This window comes from Mus musculus, chromosome 11, assembly GCF_000001635.26.
Source record: "Mus musculus strain C57BL/6J chromosome 11, GRCm38.p6 C57BL/6J".
NCBI lineage: Eukaryota > Metazoa > Chordata > Mammalia > Rodentia > Muridae > Mus > Mus musculus.
Window position 1 is genome coordinate 102,205,091 of NC_000077.6, and position 20,545 is coordinate 102,225,635.

A 20,545-nucleotide genomic window follows, 5' to 3' on the forward strand; every position below is an offset into this window, starting at 1 on the left:
ATCAGAGCCCTTCAGGAGCCTGTGGGACAAATCTCTTTTCAAGGCAACACATCCAGGCAAGAACCCTCCAAATGTACACAGAGGCATCTTGGCTGAGCACTCAAGTCCAGAGAGAGCCAAACTCCTCCTTCCAAAAGAAAGCAAGCACCTCTGTGCCCCCTACCCCACCCCCGGGCCTCGGTCAATCCTGTACCTCAGTGGGGATGTTGGGGACTGAGCCAGTAAAGCCGTTCTCAGCGATGGTGCTGTGGGAACTGTTGGGAGAGCTGGGGCCAGAGCCGGGCGCACTGTTACACACGGACGACACTACAGGAGAAGCAGCTGTCACCTGGGCCTGCTTTGAGCCACCCCTCCTCCCAGCCCTTCACCATTAGGACAGGAGAGGTGATCTTACCCCCAGGCCCCGTGCCGGTGATCTCAACTGCTCTCTTCTTAAAAGTACTAATAACAGTGCCATCCTTTCGACGCAGGAGGGGACTGCTTCTCCTCTCGGCTACCTTCTGTTTTAGCCTCGAACGTACTTTTAAGTTGGGTTCCGAGGCTAGAGAGAGAGTGGTGGGGCTCAGGATTTATCTACACAGAAACCTGAAGCCCAGCCCAGCCTGGTCCAGGGCAACCCTGAGCAGCAGCAGCGCTGCCCTTTGCACATGCCCACCTCTACCCTAGACGCCTTATTCCTGGGAGCCAAGACTCACGTACCCGTTTTACGGAGGGGAAAGTCATCACGGCTGTCATAGGGCCCAAGCAAAGGCAATTTGTAGGAGGGAGGCGTCCCAGGAGGGCCGCTCTGGGGAGGGGAACTCTGGTCCAAAGAAGCGTGGTGGGCTCCCCTGGGGTGGGGTGGAAGCAGGTCTAGGTTACTATGGACCCCCTGACCACTTACCCGCCCCCCACCCCGACCTGCCACCTGATAGCTAGTTGTTTGGCTTGGGAGGTTTTGTTTTTATATTTTGGATTTTTTGAAACAAGGTCTCATGTAGTCCAGGCTGGCCTCAGACTTGCTATGTAACCCAGGCTAGTACTTGAACCTGTATCCATTCTGCCTCTACCTCCTGAGTTCTACAACTATAGACATATGCTACCACACCCAGCACAGCACAGTAGAGCTATGGAAGGGCCACATGAGTGGAAACCCCTCAGGGAGCTAAGGTTGGACATTACAGAGAGAAACATGGACCCTGAGAAGGCGAAGAAGAGAAGTGGGGTGGGGAGCTCCCCCCTAGAATAGACTGCAGAACTGTGGTTGCAAGGCAGGGTTCCCCAAGCTGTTCCCATAACCAGGCAACCTGAGCAGGACCCTTCTGTCCACCCTTGTCCCCCAGAGCCATTACCAGCATTTGGGGTGCTGTGGGAGGGAATGGTTGAGGCCGCCTGGCGTGGGCTCCTTTGACTTGGACAACAGGAATTCCTGGAGCCTCAGCTTTACCTCGGTGCTGGCGATGGCACCTACGGGACAGGGCACAGCTGAGCCGGGTGCCTGGAGCCGGGGCTGCGGCGGCGCGGGTGCGGCGGGGCCGAGGAGCCGCCCACGGGCCTTACTCTCTTTGCTCTTCTCCTTGTTGCGCAGGATGAGCAGCTGCTGCTCCAGCCGCTGTTTCTCCAGCTCCTCCTGCCGCTGCTGCTCCCGCTGCCGCTGCTGCTCCAGCTCCTGCTGCCTCTTAGCCGCCAGCATCTCCTGCTGCTGCTGCGGTGGGTGCGGGCGGGCGGAAGGGAGGGCAGAGGCGGTGGTGAGCCGGGCCCGGGCAGAGGCGGTGGTGAGCCGGGCCCGGGCAGGGCTGCTTGGGCCTCTCGCGGCCCCTGAGCCCCCCTGGCTCACCTTGAGGTGCTTCTGCAGCTGGACCTCGTGCTGCCGCGTCAAGTGGTCGTGCTGCTTCTGGAACTCGGCGAACAGGAGCTGCTTCTGGAGCTGCTGCTGCTGCTTGAGGACCAGGAGCTCCTGCTGCAGTTGCTGCTCCCGTAGCGCAGGGTCCATGGGGCCCGCCAGAGCCCCCCGAAGCTCCACGGGGCTGGGGCTACCTCCACCTCCACCCCCCATGGAGCTGGGCATGGCTCCTGGCAGCACCGGCTTCACCTCCACTGTGGGCACAAAACACACAAGGTTTCAGTGGGTCCAGCCCCAGACTGCTCTAGGCCACGACAGCCTGGTCCCAGGGCCCAGGAGACTACCAGACAGGTCTACTAGACCCTGGATTCTACATTCCACTTTCTTTAGGCGAAACTGAAGCTAGGAACTTCAATAAGAAACTCTGCAACAGGGCTGCAGGTAGGGCCAGCCCAGCATGCACAAGGCCTTGGATTCGAGGGAAAAAAAAACAAAAAACAAAAAACAAACATATGTATGCATGAGTGTGAAGAGAGACTGCCGACAAGTGTCAGGACTCAACGCCGGATACTGTCACTGACAAGTCAGTACCAGGTATTGTATATGTACGGCCCACTCATTAAACTGCACAGGAACACACCAGTTTGATTCTATTATTATTACCCATTTCACAGATAAGGAAACCGAGGCAGAGAGTGTTTTGAATAACTTGACCAGACACAGCCAGGTGACTGAAGAACCACAATATGAATCTAATACACTTTCATTCACTGTCCCCTGCCTTGTCTCCACCTTGTCCCAGAGGAGCAGAGATCAGATCTGTGGGGACTTTACAGACAGCTTGCCCTCTGTGGGTCTGTCAGTTTCATCTCAGCTAGGGGAAAAGAGGCTGGTTTGCGAGGGGGGAAATGCGACAGGCATGAGGGGCACAATGGGAACAGGAGGCCTCAGGGAAAGGGGGTGCAGGGCCGCACCAAGCCAGGGACAAGATGGGACTGGGAGTCAGCCTGGCTTCCTCTGGTGGATTATCTCCTTTCAACAGTTTTATTGTAATTACCCTGAAAATGCCGCTATATATAGAGTAAGCCAAACAGCAGCTGTTGGGGGGAGGGGGAGAGAATGGGCGTGCAGGGAGGAGGGAGGAGGAGGAGACAGGAAAGGAAAGGGAATCAGACAGGAAGAAGAGTGATGGGGGGGCATTTTGGGGCCTGGAGCTGTAGCAAGGACCTCAGTCTCCCAACCAGGGGGGCACCCCTGAAAAGAGAAGCGTGGTCGAGGGTGGTTCTGAGGTCCGCATGGACACTGGACCGCAGAATGGGAAAGGTTCCAACTGGCTTATGGGAAGGTTGGGTCTTGACCTGTTGATCTCCATGCACTGCCCTCTGGCCACTGAATGTCATTCCACATCACTGCCCACTAGTTGCCAGGGCAACCAGGCAAACACCATACCAGCAGGGAGACCCAAGCCCAACCCATACCCCACAAAGCCACCCGCAGCTAACAGGAAGGGGAAGGCAGGGTACCACTGCCTGGGAAGGAGGAAGTGAGAGAGGCTGTACCACCAGCTCATCTTCTTTCTCCTCCACTTCTCCAAAGAAAAAGCCTACATTCCCTAACTCTAGCCTGGGAAGCTACACAGGGACAGGAAGATGGTCCCCCAGCAAAGTGGCCCAGGCAGTGCATCCCAGGCAGTGAGAAGACAGAACCCTGATATCCTGACGGTTGCCAGTGCTCAGGGCTCTTCCCATCCCCACTCCCCTACACCTGAGCCTACATCAAGAGTGGGAAGGGTATGCAACGGTGGCGACTAAAACAGAGACTCAGACTGCCCCCTCCCCTTAAGTGAGTCCTCAGGAAGACAGCACTGAAGGGCATCACCAGACTGGGTAAGCCACACCAGCTCTATGCCTAATATGGCTGGGAGACCCACTAGAGAGGGGTGTGTGTGTGTGTGTGTGTGTGTGTGTGTGTGTGTGCACGAGAGAGAGAGAGAGAGAGAGAGAGAGAGAGAGAGAGAGAGAGTGTGTGTGTGTGTGTGTGTGTGCAGAGCCCGAGCAAGATGCCTCTCGGTACCCACTCCTATCCCAGCAGAGGCTGAGCACATTCCTCTGTGGTTTCTCTGTCAGCCACACTGACGACTCTGTGGCCACCAGGCCAGAGCCACATCTGCAGGAGTGGCCAGATGTGGCCAAAAGGGTGGAGTCAAGCACACAGACATACACAATGCTTCCCCCACCCCCACCCCTACTCCCAGGCACACAGTCTCTCACTTTCCCTCTATCCCATGCCCTGTCCCAGCATCCACATGAAGGGTGCTCTGCACCAGAGTGAAAAGCAGGGTAGTAGTGACAGAGCTGGTGGCCTGCCTCTAGCCTCCCCAGCCCTGGAAGCATTCAGCAAAGCCCTATGCTGTCTGGAGGACTATCGGTTCCTAGCCAAAGCTGACTTGGTCCTGAAACTGAGCACTCCAGCAAAAAGTGGACTGGCTTCTAACTAGTGCTCTTTGCAGTGCTAGATGCTAGCCCATCGGTCCAGGAAAGGCAAGAGTCTAAAAGATCCTGGACCCCAGCAGATAACTCTGCCCCAAATTGGAACGGTGATGGGCAAGGCTATCTTCTCTGGCAGGAGCCTTACAGAAAAACTAGGGGCTCATGTAAAAGACTCTCCCACTGCTAGCACTGCTGAGATGCCTGGCTATGTGCTGCAGTGGGTGCCACAGCCCCATTGGTATGCACGTGGCAGGAGAGCCAGAGGGCTCTGCCACACAGCCTTGTTCCCATACAAACAGGAATCGGGAGGAGAATGTTAATTTGGGCCAGCATGCAGTTTGCCAGGCTCTGCCAGGTAGCAACCTGGCTCCTTTCAGGATGGAAGCCAGGGAAGAAAGGAAATGGGGTCCCCAAAATGCAGTCTGCCTGGCACAGAACCTAGAGCATGACTGTCCTGGCATCCCCTTAAGGATCAGTGCCCTCTGCCAGCTTGGCAAGAACAGAGCAGGTGACAGCAGCTGCCATTCAAACGAAGCATTAGGAAGGGGAAGTGGGTGTGTCAGGACAGGAAGAGGCTCTTGGCTGCCTCCTGGTGGACTTAGGAAGGTTGGAGAACCTTGGGAAAGACGAAAGGGTGGGCAGAAGGGCATGTGCCATTCACTAAGATGACTGAGAGCTCAGGTTAGCAAAGACCCCTGAAAGGCCAAGATCACATGAGACAGCAAGGCCCTGGGTCCTTATTTCACCTGTCCCCCACCCCCACCCCAGGTCTCCTGGTGACCTGCACAGAACAGACAGAGCCAATGCCAGGAACTTCCTGTGGAGAGGCTACCAAAGTTCTAGGGACAGGCACTGGTCACCTACCCTGGGGACTCAGACCCTTGCTCCCTCCAGGGACTGGCAGCCTTAGGAGTGAACTGACCCATGCTGTCTCCACGCAGAAGGCCCAGCCCAAGCATCCGGATGGGCAGTGCTATCTGCCCAGCCATCAGAGTGGCCCTGCCCATACAAAGCTCTGGCTCAGAAGGAACAGATCTGCCTATCTCGTGGGTATAACTAGGCAGAGCCCACACCTTCCTGACACTCCCTTCTTACCCAGTGGGTCCCTTCTTTCCATGAAGCCCATCAGCCCAGGAGGTTCTACAGCACAAGAGATGCCCAGGTCCCTCAGAAGTTGGGACAAATGGAAAAACTATACCCACTGCCAGTCTGGACTTAGTCTAAGACTAAAGGGGTGAACTAGAGATTGTACACTATAATCCTAGATACCTAGGAGTTGGAAGCCAGAATGAGTAACTCAGTGAGAGCCTGCTTCAGAAAGAAAATAATACTTTAATCCCAGCACCCAGGAGGCAGAGACAGGTGGAGCTCTGTGAGTTCAAGGCTAGCCTGGTCTACAGAGTTAGTTCCACGATAGCCAGGGCTACACAGAGAAACCTTGTCTCAAAACAACAACAACAACAATGATAAAACCCACAAGCAGCCATGGTAGCTTATGCCAGCAATCAGAAAGCTGAGGCAAGAAAACTACAGTAGATTCTAGGCCAGCCTTGGGTACAGAGCAAAAATCATAGTGAGCTTCAGTCTAGCCTGGGCTACAGAATAAAACCCTTTCAACAAACAACAAGATCATGAAATTCAGTTAAAACAGAAGATCCCAGACAAAGGGATGTGGTCTCTAGGCAGATAAGAGGCTATGGGTCACAAGGAACAGGTTTTGACAGTACGTTTGGGAACCAGGGCTCAAAGTAAACAGATCTAGCTCTAGCCCCAGAACAGCAGGGAGGGGTTGCTCCTGCTCCAAACAGTCTACAAGGCTACAAGCCACACTCCTCCCTCTCTCAGAGACGTCACAAATCAGAAGTCTGGGAAAACAAACCCTGACCGGCCGCAAATGTGTGTCTTTTACTCTACCAGGGAACCCTGGAGCAGTCCAGGGTTTGATCACACCTAGAAGGCCCGAGATGCTTTCTATCTCTGAAAGACCCTCCTCCAGGAGCCACAAAGGTAGGAAGGAATCTAAGACAAGGGAGAGCACTAAACACTCAGGACTGAAACAAGACCTATGCAGACAGCATCGGCCTCTGTGGAGCTGCTTTGCCTGGAGGGCAAGGGGTGAAAGGGTCCTCTGAGACCATCTGTTTCAGCCCTCAGTGACAGGCTTTAGAAACCACCCTCCACAGAGAGAGGGCTGTGCACAAGACCCCACAGGGTAAGGAGCAGCAGAGCTGGGATCTGAACCCAGGTGACCCGGCTCCCAGCACGGGTAGGATGTTCCTAAGCACAAGCATTCTCAGTCTGGCTCCATGGTGGGATGTCATTCCAGACAGCACACGTGGAGGAGAGCCCACCCAAGAAGACAGCACACCGCACCAGTGTCCCAGGTAGCCTAGACCTGCCTCGCTAACAATCAGCAGCTTCTTTAAATGTCTAATTACCTTGTCTGTCCCTTGGAGGATGGAAAAAAAGGCTCCCGACCCTGTCTTGGCCTTGAGTGAATTTGGAAGGAGGCGGGGAACACACTTCACACTCCTCTGCCCATGACGCCTCCCCACCGAGGACGGTTTCCCATGATCTATTTCTGTGCTCTTACGTGACTAGGGAGGCCAATTGAGGCTCAACAGGTTCTACCGCAATTCAGACGGCATTTCCACATGTGCAGGCTCGGCATGACTCTCACCTAGCAATTTGCACGACTCGTCGAGCAAGCGAACACCATCATGTAATGGTTACGAGTGAGGGCTTTGGGAGAGATGGCACAGGCTCAAGGCAGCACCACTTGTCAGTCAAGGCTCCAGGCGCCTCCCCAGGCTTCGTGCAAGCATCTGCAAAATGGAAGCGGAGCACCTACCTCCCAGGTTGCCAAGCCCGAGAAAATGCGTGCTGGGGAGCTTGGCACGGGGCCTGGGGAGATGGCAGAAGAGCTTGTCAGGGCTACTATTAATGGCTCCTGGAGAGAGAGAGAGTGTGTGTGTATGTGTGTGTATGTGTGTGTGTGTTCTGGTTTTGGCAACCTAGCAAAATCTATAGACTACTACTTAGAATGTTTCTATGGGCTCAGAATATACCACAGTGGCAAAACGCTTGCTTAATGCATGAGGCTCTGTGTATGATCACCAGCACCAAAATAATAACAACAACAACAGTCACAACAATAATAATATGTCTCAAGTTGACAAAACGGCCAGCTGTGGTGGTATATGCCTATAACCCTAGGACTCAGTGTAGGGCTGAGGTCAGTCTGAGCTTACTGCTAGACCCTGTCTCAACAGATCAAAAAACACCTCTGCCGTGTTCAAAGCCAGCCTTATCTACATAGCAAGTTTCAGGCTAGACAGAACTACATAGTCAGACCTTGTCCAAGAAATAAAATGATAAAACAAAACAAAACAAACACAGTCAAATAGGATGACAGATGCTAACATTAGGAAGGCTGAGGCATGATAATCCCCCAGTTTAAGTAAGGTTGGTAAATTCAAGGTCAGCTTGGACTACATAGAGACAGTCTCTCTCTCTCTCTCTCTCTCTCTCTCTCTCTCTCTCTCACACACACACACACACACACAAACACACTTGAACTGGAGAGATTGCTCATTAGTTATAATCACTGTCTACTTTTCTAGAGGACCCAGGTTCACTAGCAGTTTACAACCATCTGTAACTCCAGTCCTGGGATATCCAATGCTCTTCTGGCCTCCTCAGGCACCGAGGCAGGCACACGGTCCACAGACTTATGCAGGCAAACCAGGCATAAACATAAATGAGAAGAAAGGAAGGAAGGAAGGAAGGAAGGAAGGAAGGAAGGAAGGAAGGAAGAAAGAAGAAAAGAAAAGAGAGAAAGAAGGAAAGAAGGAAAGAAAAGAGAAAGAGAAAAAGAGGAAGAGAGAGAGAGAGAGAGAGAGAGAGAGAGAGAGAGAGAAAGAAAGAAAGAAAGAAAGAAAGAAAGAAAGAAAGAAAGAAAGAAGCAAGCGAGCTTGTTGGTTTAACCAAAAGTAAAAGCACACAAAATCAAATGTTTAGGATTATGTAAGGCCAACTTCACAGATTGCTTAAGCTCTGTGGATGCTAGGCTCAGACTCCTGCCACAGTGAGGCCTTAACTGTCATTCATGTTGTCTGAAGGTCACTCTGTGCACCTGTACCATCAGAGCCTTTCCTGCAGAGTGTACCGTGACCAGCAGCTAGGTTCCACTGAAAGAGAGAGGTTCTGGGAGTGGCGTCCTCTCAGCTCTATGCTCGAAGGCCAGCTCCCTGGCTTCACTGCCTGCTTTTTGCAGCTCAAATCTCAGCAGTGGGGTCCCTTTCATCCCTCCCCCAAATCACCTGGAACAAATAAGCACAAGCCCTGGTCCCTGCTCTCCAGGCCCCCAGCTCTGAGCGGTCTGATACTTTCCCATCCCTGACCTCACTGTCCCCCACTCTAGGTAACACCTCTGCCCAAAGCTAGTCTCTATCCTCCTGGGGCAAGGTGCTGGGAGACCCTCAGCCCTTCCTCCAGCAAGACAGAAGCAATGTGAGACTGACCTCAGAGACCCTCAGAATGTCAGTAAGGAAAAGGCCCAGGAGCTCAGCAACTCAACGGCCCCAGCTGCAGGAGGAGAAAGTGAGGCCACAGAGGGAGCTTGTCCAAGGTCACCTGAAAAGGAGGCAGAGGAGCCAGTGCTTAATCTAAACTCTCCTGGCTCTCTCTGCCCCGCTCCCTACAAAGCAAAAGGGGAAACCCTGGAGGCTGGCACCAAATATAGAGAGAGAGATGCGACAAGGAGCCCTGAGGGTCCGACAACCTAAATGAAGGCACCTGGGTGGTACCAGCATACCAGAGCCCGAAGGTGGAAGGGAGAGGGGGACAAGTGGCAGGGAGGAGCTTGGAAAGCTAGAGGTGGGCTGAGACTGAAAGACAGGGACGCAGAATCCAGGTAGGGGCCACAAGGTGTCCCTGGAATCAGTGCTGATCCAAGGTGGCTATCTAGAAGATTCCCACCTCCCCACCATCCCAAGAATGCCTGGGCACAAAAGCTGCAGGCAATTAAAGGGCACAGTAACCATGCAAAACCTGCAGTTATTGCTCCTACCTGGGGGTGGGGGTGGGAGTGGGGGTGGCAAGGGCCCCAGGGCCGATCTTGCTTCCATTCTCCAAGCACAGCCCGGGCTTCACTGTCCAGCAAGGCACCCTGTCCGCCTGGCTGCTTGCCATTATCCCCCTATGAGTTTAGACACCTGCTCCTGGCATCTCAAAACATCCTCTCTCCAGACTGCCAGGCTGCCAGGAGTTGTATTTATTTGCCTGTCTAAGATAACAGCCGCCCGCCTGCCCTCTGCATAGACCCTTCTCCCACCAGGGCCTTCCACGAAACACGAGAGGCAGCCCAGACTCTAACAGGCTGTACATCAGAACTGCCAAAGGAGGAGTTTAAATGTTGCTTCCCCCAGAGGTCCTGCAGACTCGGAACCTGCCTTAGACCACATCTCCTTGGCAATTCTGTTGCCATTTCAAAGCCAGAGAACCACTGTCTCCCAGTCCCTGGACTGCCTGCACTCATTCCTGTTGACAATCTGACAGCTGTTACAGCTGTGTGTGGACACGGTTAATCTGACTTCCTGTCTGGCAGCTGTGCAGAGGGGAAGGGACAGCTGAGGGTCTCAAAAACAAGATGAGGTAGCAGGCCATGGGGGCAGGAGAGGCTGTCTGCCTCTGTTCTTAGGCTCATCTTCTTTTGAGCCAAATCGCCTTCAGGGAGAGAGATAATTGGCCAAGTAGTTTCAAGTATTTGTGGGGGAAGACTACTCCTAGACACCCCAGGAGTGGGGCAAGAATGAGCCCTATTCTCTAGGAGTACAGATTTTGGAGGTATAGGTGGGCCTCCCACATAAGGTTGTACAAGTTGGGTACTGCAGATGGGTACCCAACTGAAGGGACAAACTGGAGTTTGACCAGCCCATGCTCTGGTTGCTAAGCCATAGACACTAGCTCTGAGGACACACCCACCCAGACAAAGGACTGTTTTTAAAGAAATGTGAGAGAAAGCTTTTGTGTAGGTTAACAATGGCCCCACACAGACAGACCTGAGTTCAAATCTAAGCGTCTACTTATTCTGTGCTCTGGGTAAATTCTTTCACATCTCTAACCCTTCTCCACTATGGGACGAGGGTAGTAACATCCCTTCCTAAAAGATACCAGTAAGGAAAGTCCCGGGTATCCCTGTCGCCTCGTGGATTACAATATTAGTTCCACTCAAGTCCTGCCCTTCCTATCTTCCTGGCATCCCCACACCTACACATTCCTGACGCACAGCCATGCTCGGAATGGCCTCAGGAGCCTAAATAGGAACAGGCAGGGAAAGCCCCGGCTGCAAACCTGAACCCCGTGGGACTTCCCAACATCCAGAGCATCCTTCCTGGCACAAACCAGACTTGGCCTCCCTCGGCTGGGAGAGAAGCCTCCTCAGCCATTCTTTCCCCCAGGATCCAAGGCCTCGGCTCAACCAGAAATGTACAAGGGGACATCGGAGCCCCACTCTGCAACCACTGGGAACCCCACAGTGGAAAGATCACAGGATCCTCAAGCTAGGGCCGAGCCTAGTATATGGAGGTGCCCGCTGCACACTGGGCAGTCACAGGGTAACTAGACAGAGACACCACGAGCCATCCACAGTGGAAGGGGAAATCGGCCCCTTTCCCCTTCCTTGAGCAAGAAGAGCCGAGTGAGTGTCTCTCTCTCCCTCTCCGGCTCACTCACCCTTAGGTGCTCACTGTAGCTGTCTCTATCCAGCCACCAGGTCAAGCCCTAGAATAGCACCCAGGCATCCTGCCAGAAGGCGGGCCCTCCACCTCCTCATCCAACACTCATTCATCTAAGTACCACCCACAGTGCTAGGTGTGTGTGTGGTGGTGGTGGGGGGGGGGTATTAGCAGCCAACAAGACAGACAGCAGAGGAAGCAAAAGCTGTCCCTAAGTAAGAGTTCCCAGGACCTGCTGCTACAAGGGACAGAGAGGCAGGATCTTGGAAGGCCCCTTGGGCTGGGACACCAGCAACACCATCCGAGAAAGCACCCCTGGAAACCGGCTTTGTCAGCTGTAGGCTTCTGTCTCTCGTCTGGAGACTGCTCAAGAAATTGGAGGGAGAGGGTGTGTGGTGAAGGGAAAAGGGACTGCAGGGAAACACCAGGCTTCTGGGCCCTCATGGCCATGTTTATCTAGGGAGGATTTTTTTTTTAACCCAAAGGTTAAAGTGTTTCTATTTGAAACGACTATTTACATTCCAGAGTCCAAAAAAAAAAAAAAAAAAAAAAAGGCAGCCAAGCTCCAGGCCTATATCTGTCCCCAGCCGCGTCACAGACACGGCATCAGAACTGTTCAGGGGAACATTCTTAGCCCTCTCCCTGAGCTGCTAGGGTGACTCACACCTCCCTCCTGCCAGCAGGGACTGCGCCACACTCAGAAGGCCAGGTTGGAAGGGGGGGGGGGGGGGAGTTGGAGATCTAGAGAGAAGGATTGGCTGGGGTATATCCAGGGATAGAAGAACACGGTCCCAAACTTTCAGGGTTTCTAGGGTCTGAACCAAAGAAGAGTAAACAAGAGGGAACTTGGGGCCAACTGGCAGCTCAGTGCAGAGTGGGTGACCAGCTAGAAGCCACCCTAGGCGATGCTCCTCAGACATTCCTTAACCTCCCAGGAGACCACGTGAATATGCAGAAGCCACTGAGGGTTGAGGACAGGGGCTATAGCTCCATTAGTCCTGAGCAAGCAGCAGCCTTTTGGGCTCCATCCCAGGGATTTGGTAAGCACACTGCAGGGCTGGTCTCCACGACTATGCCCTATCCTAGGATATTGAACGGACATCCCTATCCACGTCCGAGCTGACAGCAAATCACGTTCCAAGGATTTTCCAAACCTTCCCAAAACATTCTTCTGACTCGGCGCAATCCTACTCAAGTCTTAGCCCTGGACAGCAGAGAGCCAAATCACAGGTACCCACCAGAGAGAGATACAGCTTCCACCTTCTAATTGAAACCTTCAGATCCACACCCATGTATCCAGAGTCAAGAACTCTAGCGCGCGCGCACACACACACACACACACACACACACACACACACACACACACACATATTCTCTCTCTCGAAAGTACCAAGCCAGCCACTGCCAGGAGGGACCAAGCAGGCATGGGTCCAGCAGGCCCCTCCCTGGAGGAAGCATCTTGTGGTGCCAGCCTGGTGGCAACAGGTTCCTGGGAGTGACAGAAGGAGTGGCCAGCTCTGGGGGGACCCCACCCCCTACCAAGGATCAATAAAAAGCTCCCCCAGGGAAGGTGGGCAGGTCTAGGAATCCTCGAGCTGAGGTTAGGGGGGGAGGTCTTTAAGCCCACCTGTGGTCAAAATAACACATCCCTTATCCTCAGAAAGTGGGAAGAAACCACAGCCCAGGGAAGGAAGAGCTAGGAGGTAACTAGGAACTAAGCCAAAATCCTTAAACACCCCAGCTGCTAGTCTCTGCTCAACCCTATCCCAACAAGGCTCTTCCTAAGAGTCCATTCTCAGAAGCCTCCTGACCAAAAACTTGCCAAAGTCACTACCAGGTCAAAGCAAGCCACAGAGGCTCGGATTCTGACTCCTGCAGGTACTCCAGGCACAACTTCTTCCTCTGCTCAATTGTGGGGAGAGCAGGCAGCCTGAGACAGGTCACTGACCCACTTCCTCCCCCTCTGACCATGGTCCAACTAGGCCAGAATCCTCTAGGAAGCCCTAGCCCCTAGCAGCTGAGGCTGACCCTGCTGAAGGCAGAGGCACTGGAGGGATGAGGCGGAGGGTGGCTAGGAGGCACCGTGAAAGGACAGCCCTGGGCAAGGAAGGAAGGGAGGCTGCCTTAGAAGCACAGCTCTTCCAGTCCACGGATGTTCAACAAAACCCTCAAAGGCTGAAGCAGGACCCCGATGGAGGAAGACTCACAGTGAGGTGCTCAAACCAGGCGCCAGGATGCCCAAGAGCTGAGGGCAGGTGGGGACACGCAGCCACTTACCTGCCACAGGGATGCTGTGCAGAGGAGTCCGTGGCAGGATTTCCAAGGATGGTTCCCGGCCTGACATGCCATCTGCTGAGAAACAGGACTCGGTCTCATAGATGGTCTGCAGCATCTCCACAAGCCCCTGTGCCTTGGGCACCAGCAGCATGCCAGGGAGGGGCCGCCCGAGGCGGAAGCCGGTGAGGGAAAAGGTGGTCAGCGGGGCCAGCTGGCTGCTCAAGGACTCCCTCAGGCCACTGCCGCTGGGACCCACGAGGCAAGGAGGCACCTCATCCGGCCTGGGCGCGCTCCGGAGGCAGCAGACGCAGGGAGGCTAATGAGGCTGAAGGGCCTGCTCTCCGCTCCAGGAGCGTGGACCAAAGTCTGTCCAAAGGTTCCAGGAGTTGGGCTATGGCTGGGTGCTCAGGGGACAGGAAGGGGAGCTCAGTGGGCAGGCAGGCTCTCTCTGTGTTCCCTCCCAGAGCCACCGGTGACAGCTCTGGGCTTGGCTCCCTGCTCCTCCTCCCCGAATGAGCCGCCGGCAGCTGGCAGGAGACTGAAATAGCAGTTGGGGGAGGGCCCTGTCTATAAATAGGTGGAGCATGCTCAGGGAGCCGCCGGCTGGCTGCCAGGAGCCCAGGCCTGGCGGAGGCCCCATGGGGGGAGGCGCGTTCCACCCCAGGAGGAAGCGCCAGTCAAGGGGGAGGGGGGCAAGGGAGGCCTGCACTCAGGGCCAAGGCCACAGACCTGGGTGGCCAGTGGCTGGACTAGAGAAGGGTGCAGGCAGAGGACCCATGCATCTGGGGTCAGCTTTGGCCACTGCTGGGGGCAAACAACGGACTGGACACCAAGCAGCCAGCCTGGATCTTCTCTCTTCCCCCTTTCTGTGCAGAGCGAGGACAGGAATCAGAAAGACTAGGGAGAGGTGACAGACACCCAACCACCTGGTCTAACCTCGCACCTCCTCCTTACAGCCTGTGGAGTTTGTGTAACTTCTGCCTTCCCACAGAGCTGGGAGATGCCTTTTACTATCAGGGAGACCCTAAATAGCAGTGGGGTGGCAGCTCTCCCACCCATTCTGCAGTGCTCCCTCTGGCACTCGGCCTCTTCCCAGGGACCAGAGAGATTTTTCTGGGTTGGCTCTGCCCAGCCCAGGCAGGGGACTGGACAGCACCTGCCCATTCTCGGCTCAATCAATGCTTTCCTGGCAGCGTCCCCAGCTGAGGGCACCACAAGCCGCAAACATTGCCTTCGTGCTAACAACGACCACCAGCAAGAGGCCAAGATGGGGAAACCGAGGTACAGTACAGCGAGACGGAAGTCACTCTCCTCACAGAGCTGCTCACGTGATAGGGACCAGAGGTCTGAAGCACTGACCACCATAACTCATGGGCAGACTATGCACATCTGCCCCAGGTACAGGACCTCCAGCGCCCAAACAGGAAGACTTGGGGTTGGAGGCCCTCCAGCAGCTGTTAGCACCCTGGCCTGGCAGAGTAGCCTCAGCTCTCCACCTTCCTGGGCCATGGGGGTCACTGTACCATCAAAACTGGTGCCACTGCCAGTGTCACCTACTGTTGACCCCCCTTCTTCCCGAGTTGTGCCTCCCACTGATAGAGAGATCCCACTTGGCCCCCTGACCTCACTGCAGCCTTTTAATAGACCGGTTATTCCTGGGTCTGTAGGCTCCTCCCCCTTTCGTGACGTCACAGTTACTATTTTGGACCCCTCCTGGCCCCTCCTTGCCCCCCACTCCAGGCACAGAGCCAGGGACACCTGTCCTCTCTCTGGACTGGATGACCTCACCCTCCTGTCAGGAGCCTGGGAGAAGCAGTCCAACCAAGGACATGGTGGCTGTGACTCCAGAAACTCATCTTCCAAGTTTCTGCCAGGACTCCACCGGGGCCTCCTCCCTCAGGTTGGAAAACACACACAAGGGTGGTGGTGGTAGAGGCAAGCTTTCCCAAGCATGGTGAGATGCAGCCGATGCTGGGGTTCGGGGATTTGTTCCCCAGTGGTAGACCAGGAACTAAAGTGGGAGGAGGCTAAAGCTACAGCCAAGACAGATTCTAGATGGAAAGGCAGAAGACCTGTGCAATCTAGGAGCTTGGTACTGGAAACCATTGCCTGTCTACCGTCCCTCCTCCAGCTGCATCCAGATCAACTAGGTCTCTCAAGAAGAGAAGGGAAGACCAGAGGCTCTACCAGTGACAGTCCCAGCCAGACACAAGGGAGCCCAGAAGGCCGTGGGCAGCGGCCCCTCCCAGACGAGGCTCCACCCACCCACGCTGGGAACAACCAGAAGGGCTGGCTAGCCCTGTCCTGGCACACTCTTACCTGCCCCAGGCCCAGAAGAGAGTCAAGGAAGACCTGCTCAGGGGAGAAGAGCAGCTAGGACAAATTGAAAGCAAAGCGCCTGAGACCCTAGATTAGCCTGATGTCAAAAGAGGTCTCCCTTTTTTGTTGTTGTTGTTTTGAGACAGAGTCCTATTCTGTAGCCAAGGCTAGCCTTGAACACACAACTATTCTCCTGACTCAGCCTTTCCGCTGCTGAGACTACAGGTTTAAGCTATTAAACTTGGTAAAGAGGATTCCTCACAATTCTTTTGAGGACACAGGCACTCAAAGGCCAGGGCTCAGTGAGAACAACTGGCGCTATCATGACTTCTACTCTTTCCCAAGACAAGTCTCCATCTTCAACGCAATTCCCAAAAAGCTCTGAGGAAACGTGCTGGGATAGGTCTAGGGGGAGCAAGGACAAGCCTCTCTCTTCTTCCAAGATGCAAATGATGTAATGAGGTCTTCCTAATGTCTAGCCTCAGGCTTTCCTACTATAGCGCCCCCTTCTCCTGCCTACTTTCCCATCCCTTCCCATCCCTGGCTCCCGAGTCCCACCCTATAAATCTCCCAGAGTGCTCACTGAGGGTGTAGTCCACGAGACACATCCAGAACCAGCACCAGCAAGTTGAAGCCCAGCTTGGGCTACAGAACCAGCTCTGTTCTCCCAGCAGTGCCTCTGCTCCCGACTCTAAGGCTACACCCCGGCCTCCAAATCCTCTGAAGCTGGAGCAGAAGGAAGAGCCCAATGGTGCCTCCTCCAGCTCTGCCCAATCTCATTTCCTGGGCCCAAAGGCTGGCTTGGAGCCCTTACCAAAAGGGAAGAGAAGTCTTCTGCCCAAGGTCCAGAGACCCTGGACTAGGAGGTGCCCAGCAAGCATCAACCCTACTCCCCTGCAGTTCTTTCCTTTGAGCCTGATCACACTGGGACCTGTCAGTATGGCCGAGACACCACCACGACCCAGGTCCACAGTTAGCTACTGGCTGAATCTTCTCATTTAAACCCAACTGTAGGAAGACTATAGACACCCACTTTGTCATCTTCTACTTCCTCTCTGGGTTGATACTGCCTCTCCTCACCAGCCAGTCCTGAGCCTCCAATCCCTCTGGAAGGAAGCTGAGCAGAGGAAGAGAAAGCAGACTCCAATCAGCCAAGGCACCTATAGACAAAGGAGACCAAGGGTCTTCCCCCCCAGACCCCTGCCCGGGCCAGCGCTGACCCACTTTCTCCTCCGCTGGCTGGCTGCCTGCCCTCCCAGGGGCTCGGTAGCAGAGCCTGAGGCAGGGAGACAGGACGCCAAGGTTCCTGGCTCCACCCCACACCCATGCCCCAGTTTCTCTGGTCACCCCAAAGGGAGGGGGCAGTCGCCCTCCCTCCTGGGAAAGGAAAGGAGAGAAAGTATAGAGGGCGCTAGGAGGTGCTGGGCAGACAGGTGCTATCATGCGGTTCATCTTCCTCCCACGCAGGGCAGAAGGAACCTAGATGCCTTCTCCAGGGCCCCACCAACAAACATCTAGATGGGATCACGTGGCAGGCCACATTCCTGTCCTTCTCTAAGCCATGGCCCTGAGAACAGGGTACAACCAGGGCAGTTGAGGTCCTAGGTCCCAGGGAGGCTCTTCCAAGTCAAAGCTGCTACAAATCCTAGCCATCATTAACCCCATGCTGGGGAACGTACACACAGGACTGGCTCCAGAAAAAATAAAGAACCCCTCACCCCATTTGCACCCCACCCCACCCCCACCCCGCCTAAAGAAAAAGGTAGAGGGAAACAGACTGGCCTCTTCCAGGGAGCAGAGTTCCTCAGATGGCCAGAGAGGTAGACAGGTCAAGTACTAGCATGTAGCCCAGCCCAGAGATATAAAGAGAGAATGCCCACTGGCCAAAGTGGTGGGCCCAGAAGCTAACTGCTCCGTCTCCACCTGCCACACCTTAGCAGGAACTTGCATGCTGACTTTTTGGCTACGACTGAAGGGATGGACCATTTCCTGTCTTTTGGTCCACCACAGGCCAGCCTCAAAAAAAAAAAAAAAAGAAAAAGTTGTTCTTATGCTGAGAGGAACCAGGGAAGAGAGAGAAAGTGCCCTGCTGTGCTTGCCCTGCGGCTGTATGCCCTAAGAAGGGAGGACCGAATGAGCCAGGATGTGGGGAGAGATCGGTCATACTCGTCACCCCCTCCTGTCTGTAACCTGTCCTGGGGCTCCCAATCTTTCTTAGGGCCTTCTGCAAGGTGTCCACTTTGCTGTGGACACCTATGTGCTCTGAAAACAAAGTCACTTTATTATTGTGGAATTCCAGCTTCTTCCAGGCTTCAGGGCATCGGAGGAAGCCCCAACCCAGATGCCAGCTGAACTTGGAGAACAGATGCTGAGCCCCTTCAAAGAGTAAAAGCTGTGTGCAGACCGGTTGTCTCCATGCCACAGGGCAGCTGGACCCCACTAGAATAACCAGCCCCGGAGCTGTAGAAAAAAACTAAGGGAAGATCCACAGCAGGTCACCTCTCGGCACAAGACTCAACAGTCTTAAAATATAGTTCTATATCCTGTGCCCCTCTCTCTTTCTCCCTCCCATACACGGAAAAGACAGCATCTCCCCCTGCTGGGGGCAGCTGGAAAGCCAGCCAAGAGACAGGTCACCAAGAATACCTATCCTACCAGAGCTCAGAAGCTGCCAAGCTAGCAGAGATCTCCAGCTACAGCCCGCTCCCACCCAGCTCAGGCAGGATGGTTACGAGGAGAACCTGGACCATCAGTGACTAGAACACAGCCCTAGAAACTCGCTGCAAGAGCAAGAACCCCTATAGCTGGGAAATGTCCTCCCCAAGCTACCAACAGATGTCCCTGGGCAGCCTCTGCCTGTCTGATAGAAGAGCAGAGCTGAGGGACCGATGGATAGTCATCAGGCCTCTTCCTGTCCCTTTGATGACCAGAGGATGAGACAGGAAGCCAGAGCTCCAGAGCCCACCTGGTGCGACCCTTAGGGGTTTGAATGAAGGCGAGGGCAGGAAGACCCCAGTGGGAAATACAAAAGCAGTGAGAAGACAGCTGGGGAACGGCTCTCCCCAGTGTGGGGCTGGGTCCCTCCCTGCTTCTTGCAGCTCAGTTCTTATCCAATCCCCTCATCCTTCTTTTCTCTAGAAAATATCCATCTAACCATGCTTGCAGAAAAAGATACAGGACCAGGCAGTGCTGGGAAGGGCTAGGGTTGGGCGGGATACAGCAGGAGAGGCACTGACCATCTCAGACTGTTTACAAGGAGACAGCTAGGGGCAAGAGACAGCGATTACTCCGACCATGCTAACTTGCGACCTTCTGGGGAACTCCTGAGGGTCCGGCTCAAGTCATTTGGACACACCCTCATAGGCACACTCGTCGGGACACACCCAAACAGAGCTACCTTGTGTCCCACCCACAGACTATTCCTGGCAGCACCCAGCAAGGTCCTAGCAGAAAGGAATGGGAAATGGGAGTCAAAGACCCCCAACACAAGAATCCACCAAGAGGAAGAAGGTCATCTCCTTACACTCAGCAAAGAGCCAAGACTCTTCTACAAACACATAACCCCACTCCTATCCCTACACTGTATAGCCTAAGGCATTGGGCTCTTTAAAGCTCCACCAGGAAAAAGGTACAGCACAGGAAAAAGCCATCACCACGAGAAGTAGCACGAGCTGTCTCCAGGAAAACGCTTCCAACACTGTCCCAGGCTACCCAGGGAAAGTCACACCTCCATCTCAGGTACCCAAGGGCAGGCATGGGGCTGAGGGAGACCCAGGCTCTCCCAGAGCCGTGGATTCCCAGGTCTGTCTCACAGTTGGCCTCTGTTTTTTCATTTGTTTTTCCGGGAAGATTTTTGATGCTGTGACATTCTCCACTCCTGACCCCTTCAATCCCGACATCTCAGACACTGGCAGTCAGCTGGCCTGGGCGGGAAACCCACACAGCCCACTGCATTCAAAACTGCCCCAAGAGGCTCCTCTCCAACATCCCAGCTCTTACCCGACTCGTTGGGAGAGTTCATGCCGGCTCTGGGCCTGCAGGAAGCTGACGTTGGGGGCTGGGACGGGAGGGGGCGGAGCTGCTGTGATGTCAAGAGAGACAGACGATAACAGACAGACGGACGGGACAGGAGCCCGAGCCCAGGGCCGCAGTGCCTCTAATGCCCATCCAAGGCCATCCTTCGGGGCGGGGCGAGGCAGTCAGGCACTCAGAACGGCATCCCTGGGGAGAGACGGAGCAGGGTTAGCGGTCCCGGTCTGAAACTCGGGACTCTGAGAGACAATTTTGGAGCGATCGAGCATCTCGTACCAGGGAAGAGAGGGAGGGCCACCTGCCAAGGGCACAGAGGAAACAGCATTGGACCAGACTCTTATTTCTTCTTGTCCTAATTGGTGGTGCCCCAGGGACAGGAAATGGCTATCGTGGTCTCTGCAGATATCAGTGCCCGGTGCCAGGTGCACCTACAGGCTGGCCACATTTGTGGCATTGGGAAAAGGCTGAACTGACCTGGGGTCCCTGGCTGAAGTTCAGACTGACAGCCAGCCCAGTGTCCCTGGGACTCACAGGCCTGGCATCTTCTCTCTGTGTCGCGAGCCCTTTCCACCTATCACTGGAAACATATGCTTTGTCTTTCCAGCACCACAGTGAGTCAGGGCACAGGAGTGCGTTTCATGAATTAGGAAAGTCAAACAGATCCAGCACTCTCTAGAAGTGTGCTGGAGTTTTCTGGGCCCTGACCCAAGGCTTTGTGTGTTGTTCAGATTGGGCTCTGTGGAAGGAACTGTGAAATCCAGCCAGTCAAGCAATGGCCGACACATCCTAAGTCTACCAAAATAAGGAACACCTTTCCCTCGTTTACACAAAGGCAACAAAAGGCCCAATACTAACCAAAGTCAGTGGAG

General features: G+C 54.6%; 1 protein-coding gene across 17 annotated transcripts in view; it reads right to left on the reverse strand.

Annotated features, from left to right (window-relative positions):
• Hdac5 (histone deacetylase 5) overlaps positions 1–20,545 on the reverse strand; it is a 34,426-nt gene that overhangs the window by 9,344 nt on the left and 4,537 nt on the right. For 3 of the 17 annotated variants that reach the window (XR_001779878.2, XM_017314281.2, XM_011248755.3), the window contains exons 2-9: positions 19,644–19,865; positions 13,326–13,691; positions 1,817–2,076; positions 1,540–1,684; positions 1,332–1,446; positions 700–830; positions 395–541; positions 194–306 (exon numbers count right to left, since the gene is read on the reverse strand). Coding sequence is in view for 16 of the 17 variants with exons in the window: in XM_017314281.2 (XP_017169770.1) it covers positions 194–306; positions 395–541; positions 700–830; positions 1,332–1,446; positions 1,540–1,684; positions 1,817–2,076; positions 13,326–13,476 (1,062 nt within the window). In the remaining variant the exon portion in view is untranslated. Of the gene's footprint in view, positions 1–193; positions 307–394; positions 542–699; positions 831–1,331; positions 1,447–1,539; positions 1,685–1,816; positions 2,077–8,834; positions 8,947–13,325; positions 13,864–14,054; positions 14,192–16,677; positions 16,762–19,643; positions 19,866–20,545 lie in introns of all 17 variants that reach the window. The other 14 variants (NM_010412.3, NM_001284250.1, NM_001077696.1 and 11 more) reach the window with 12 other exon arrangements.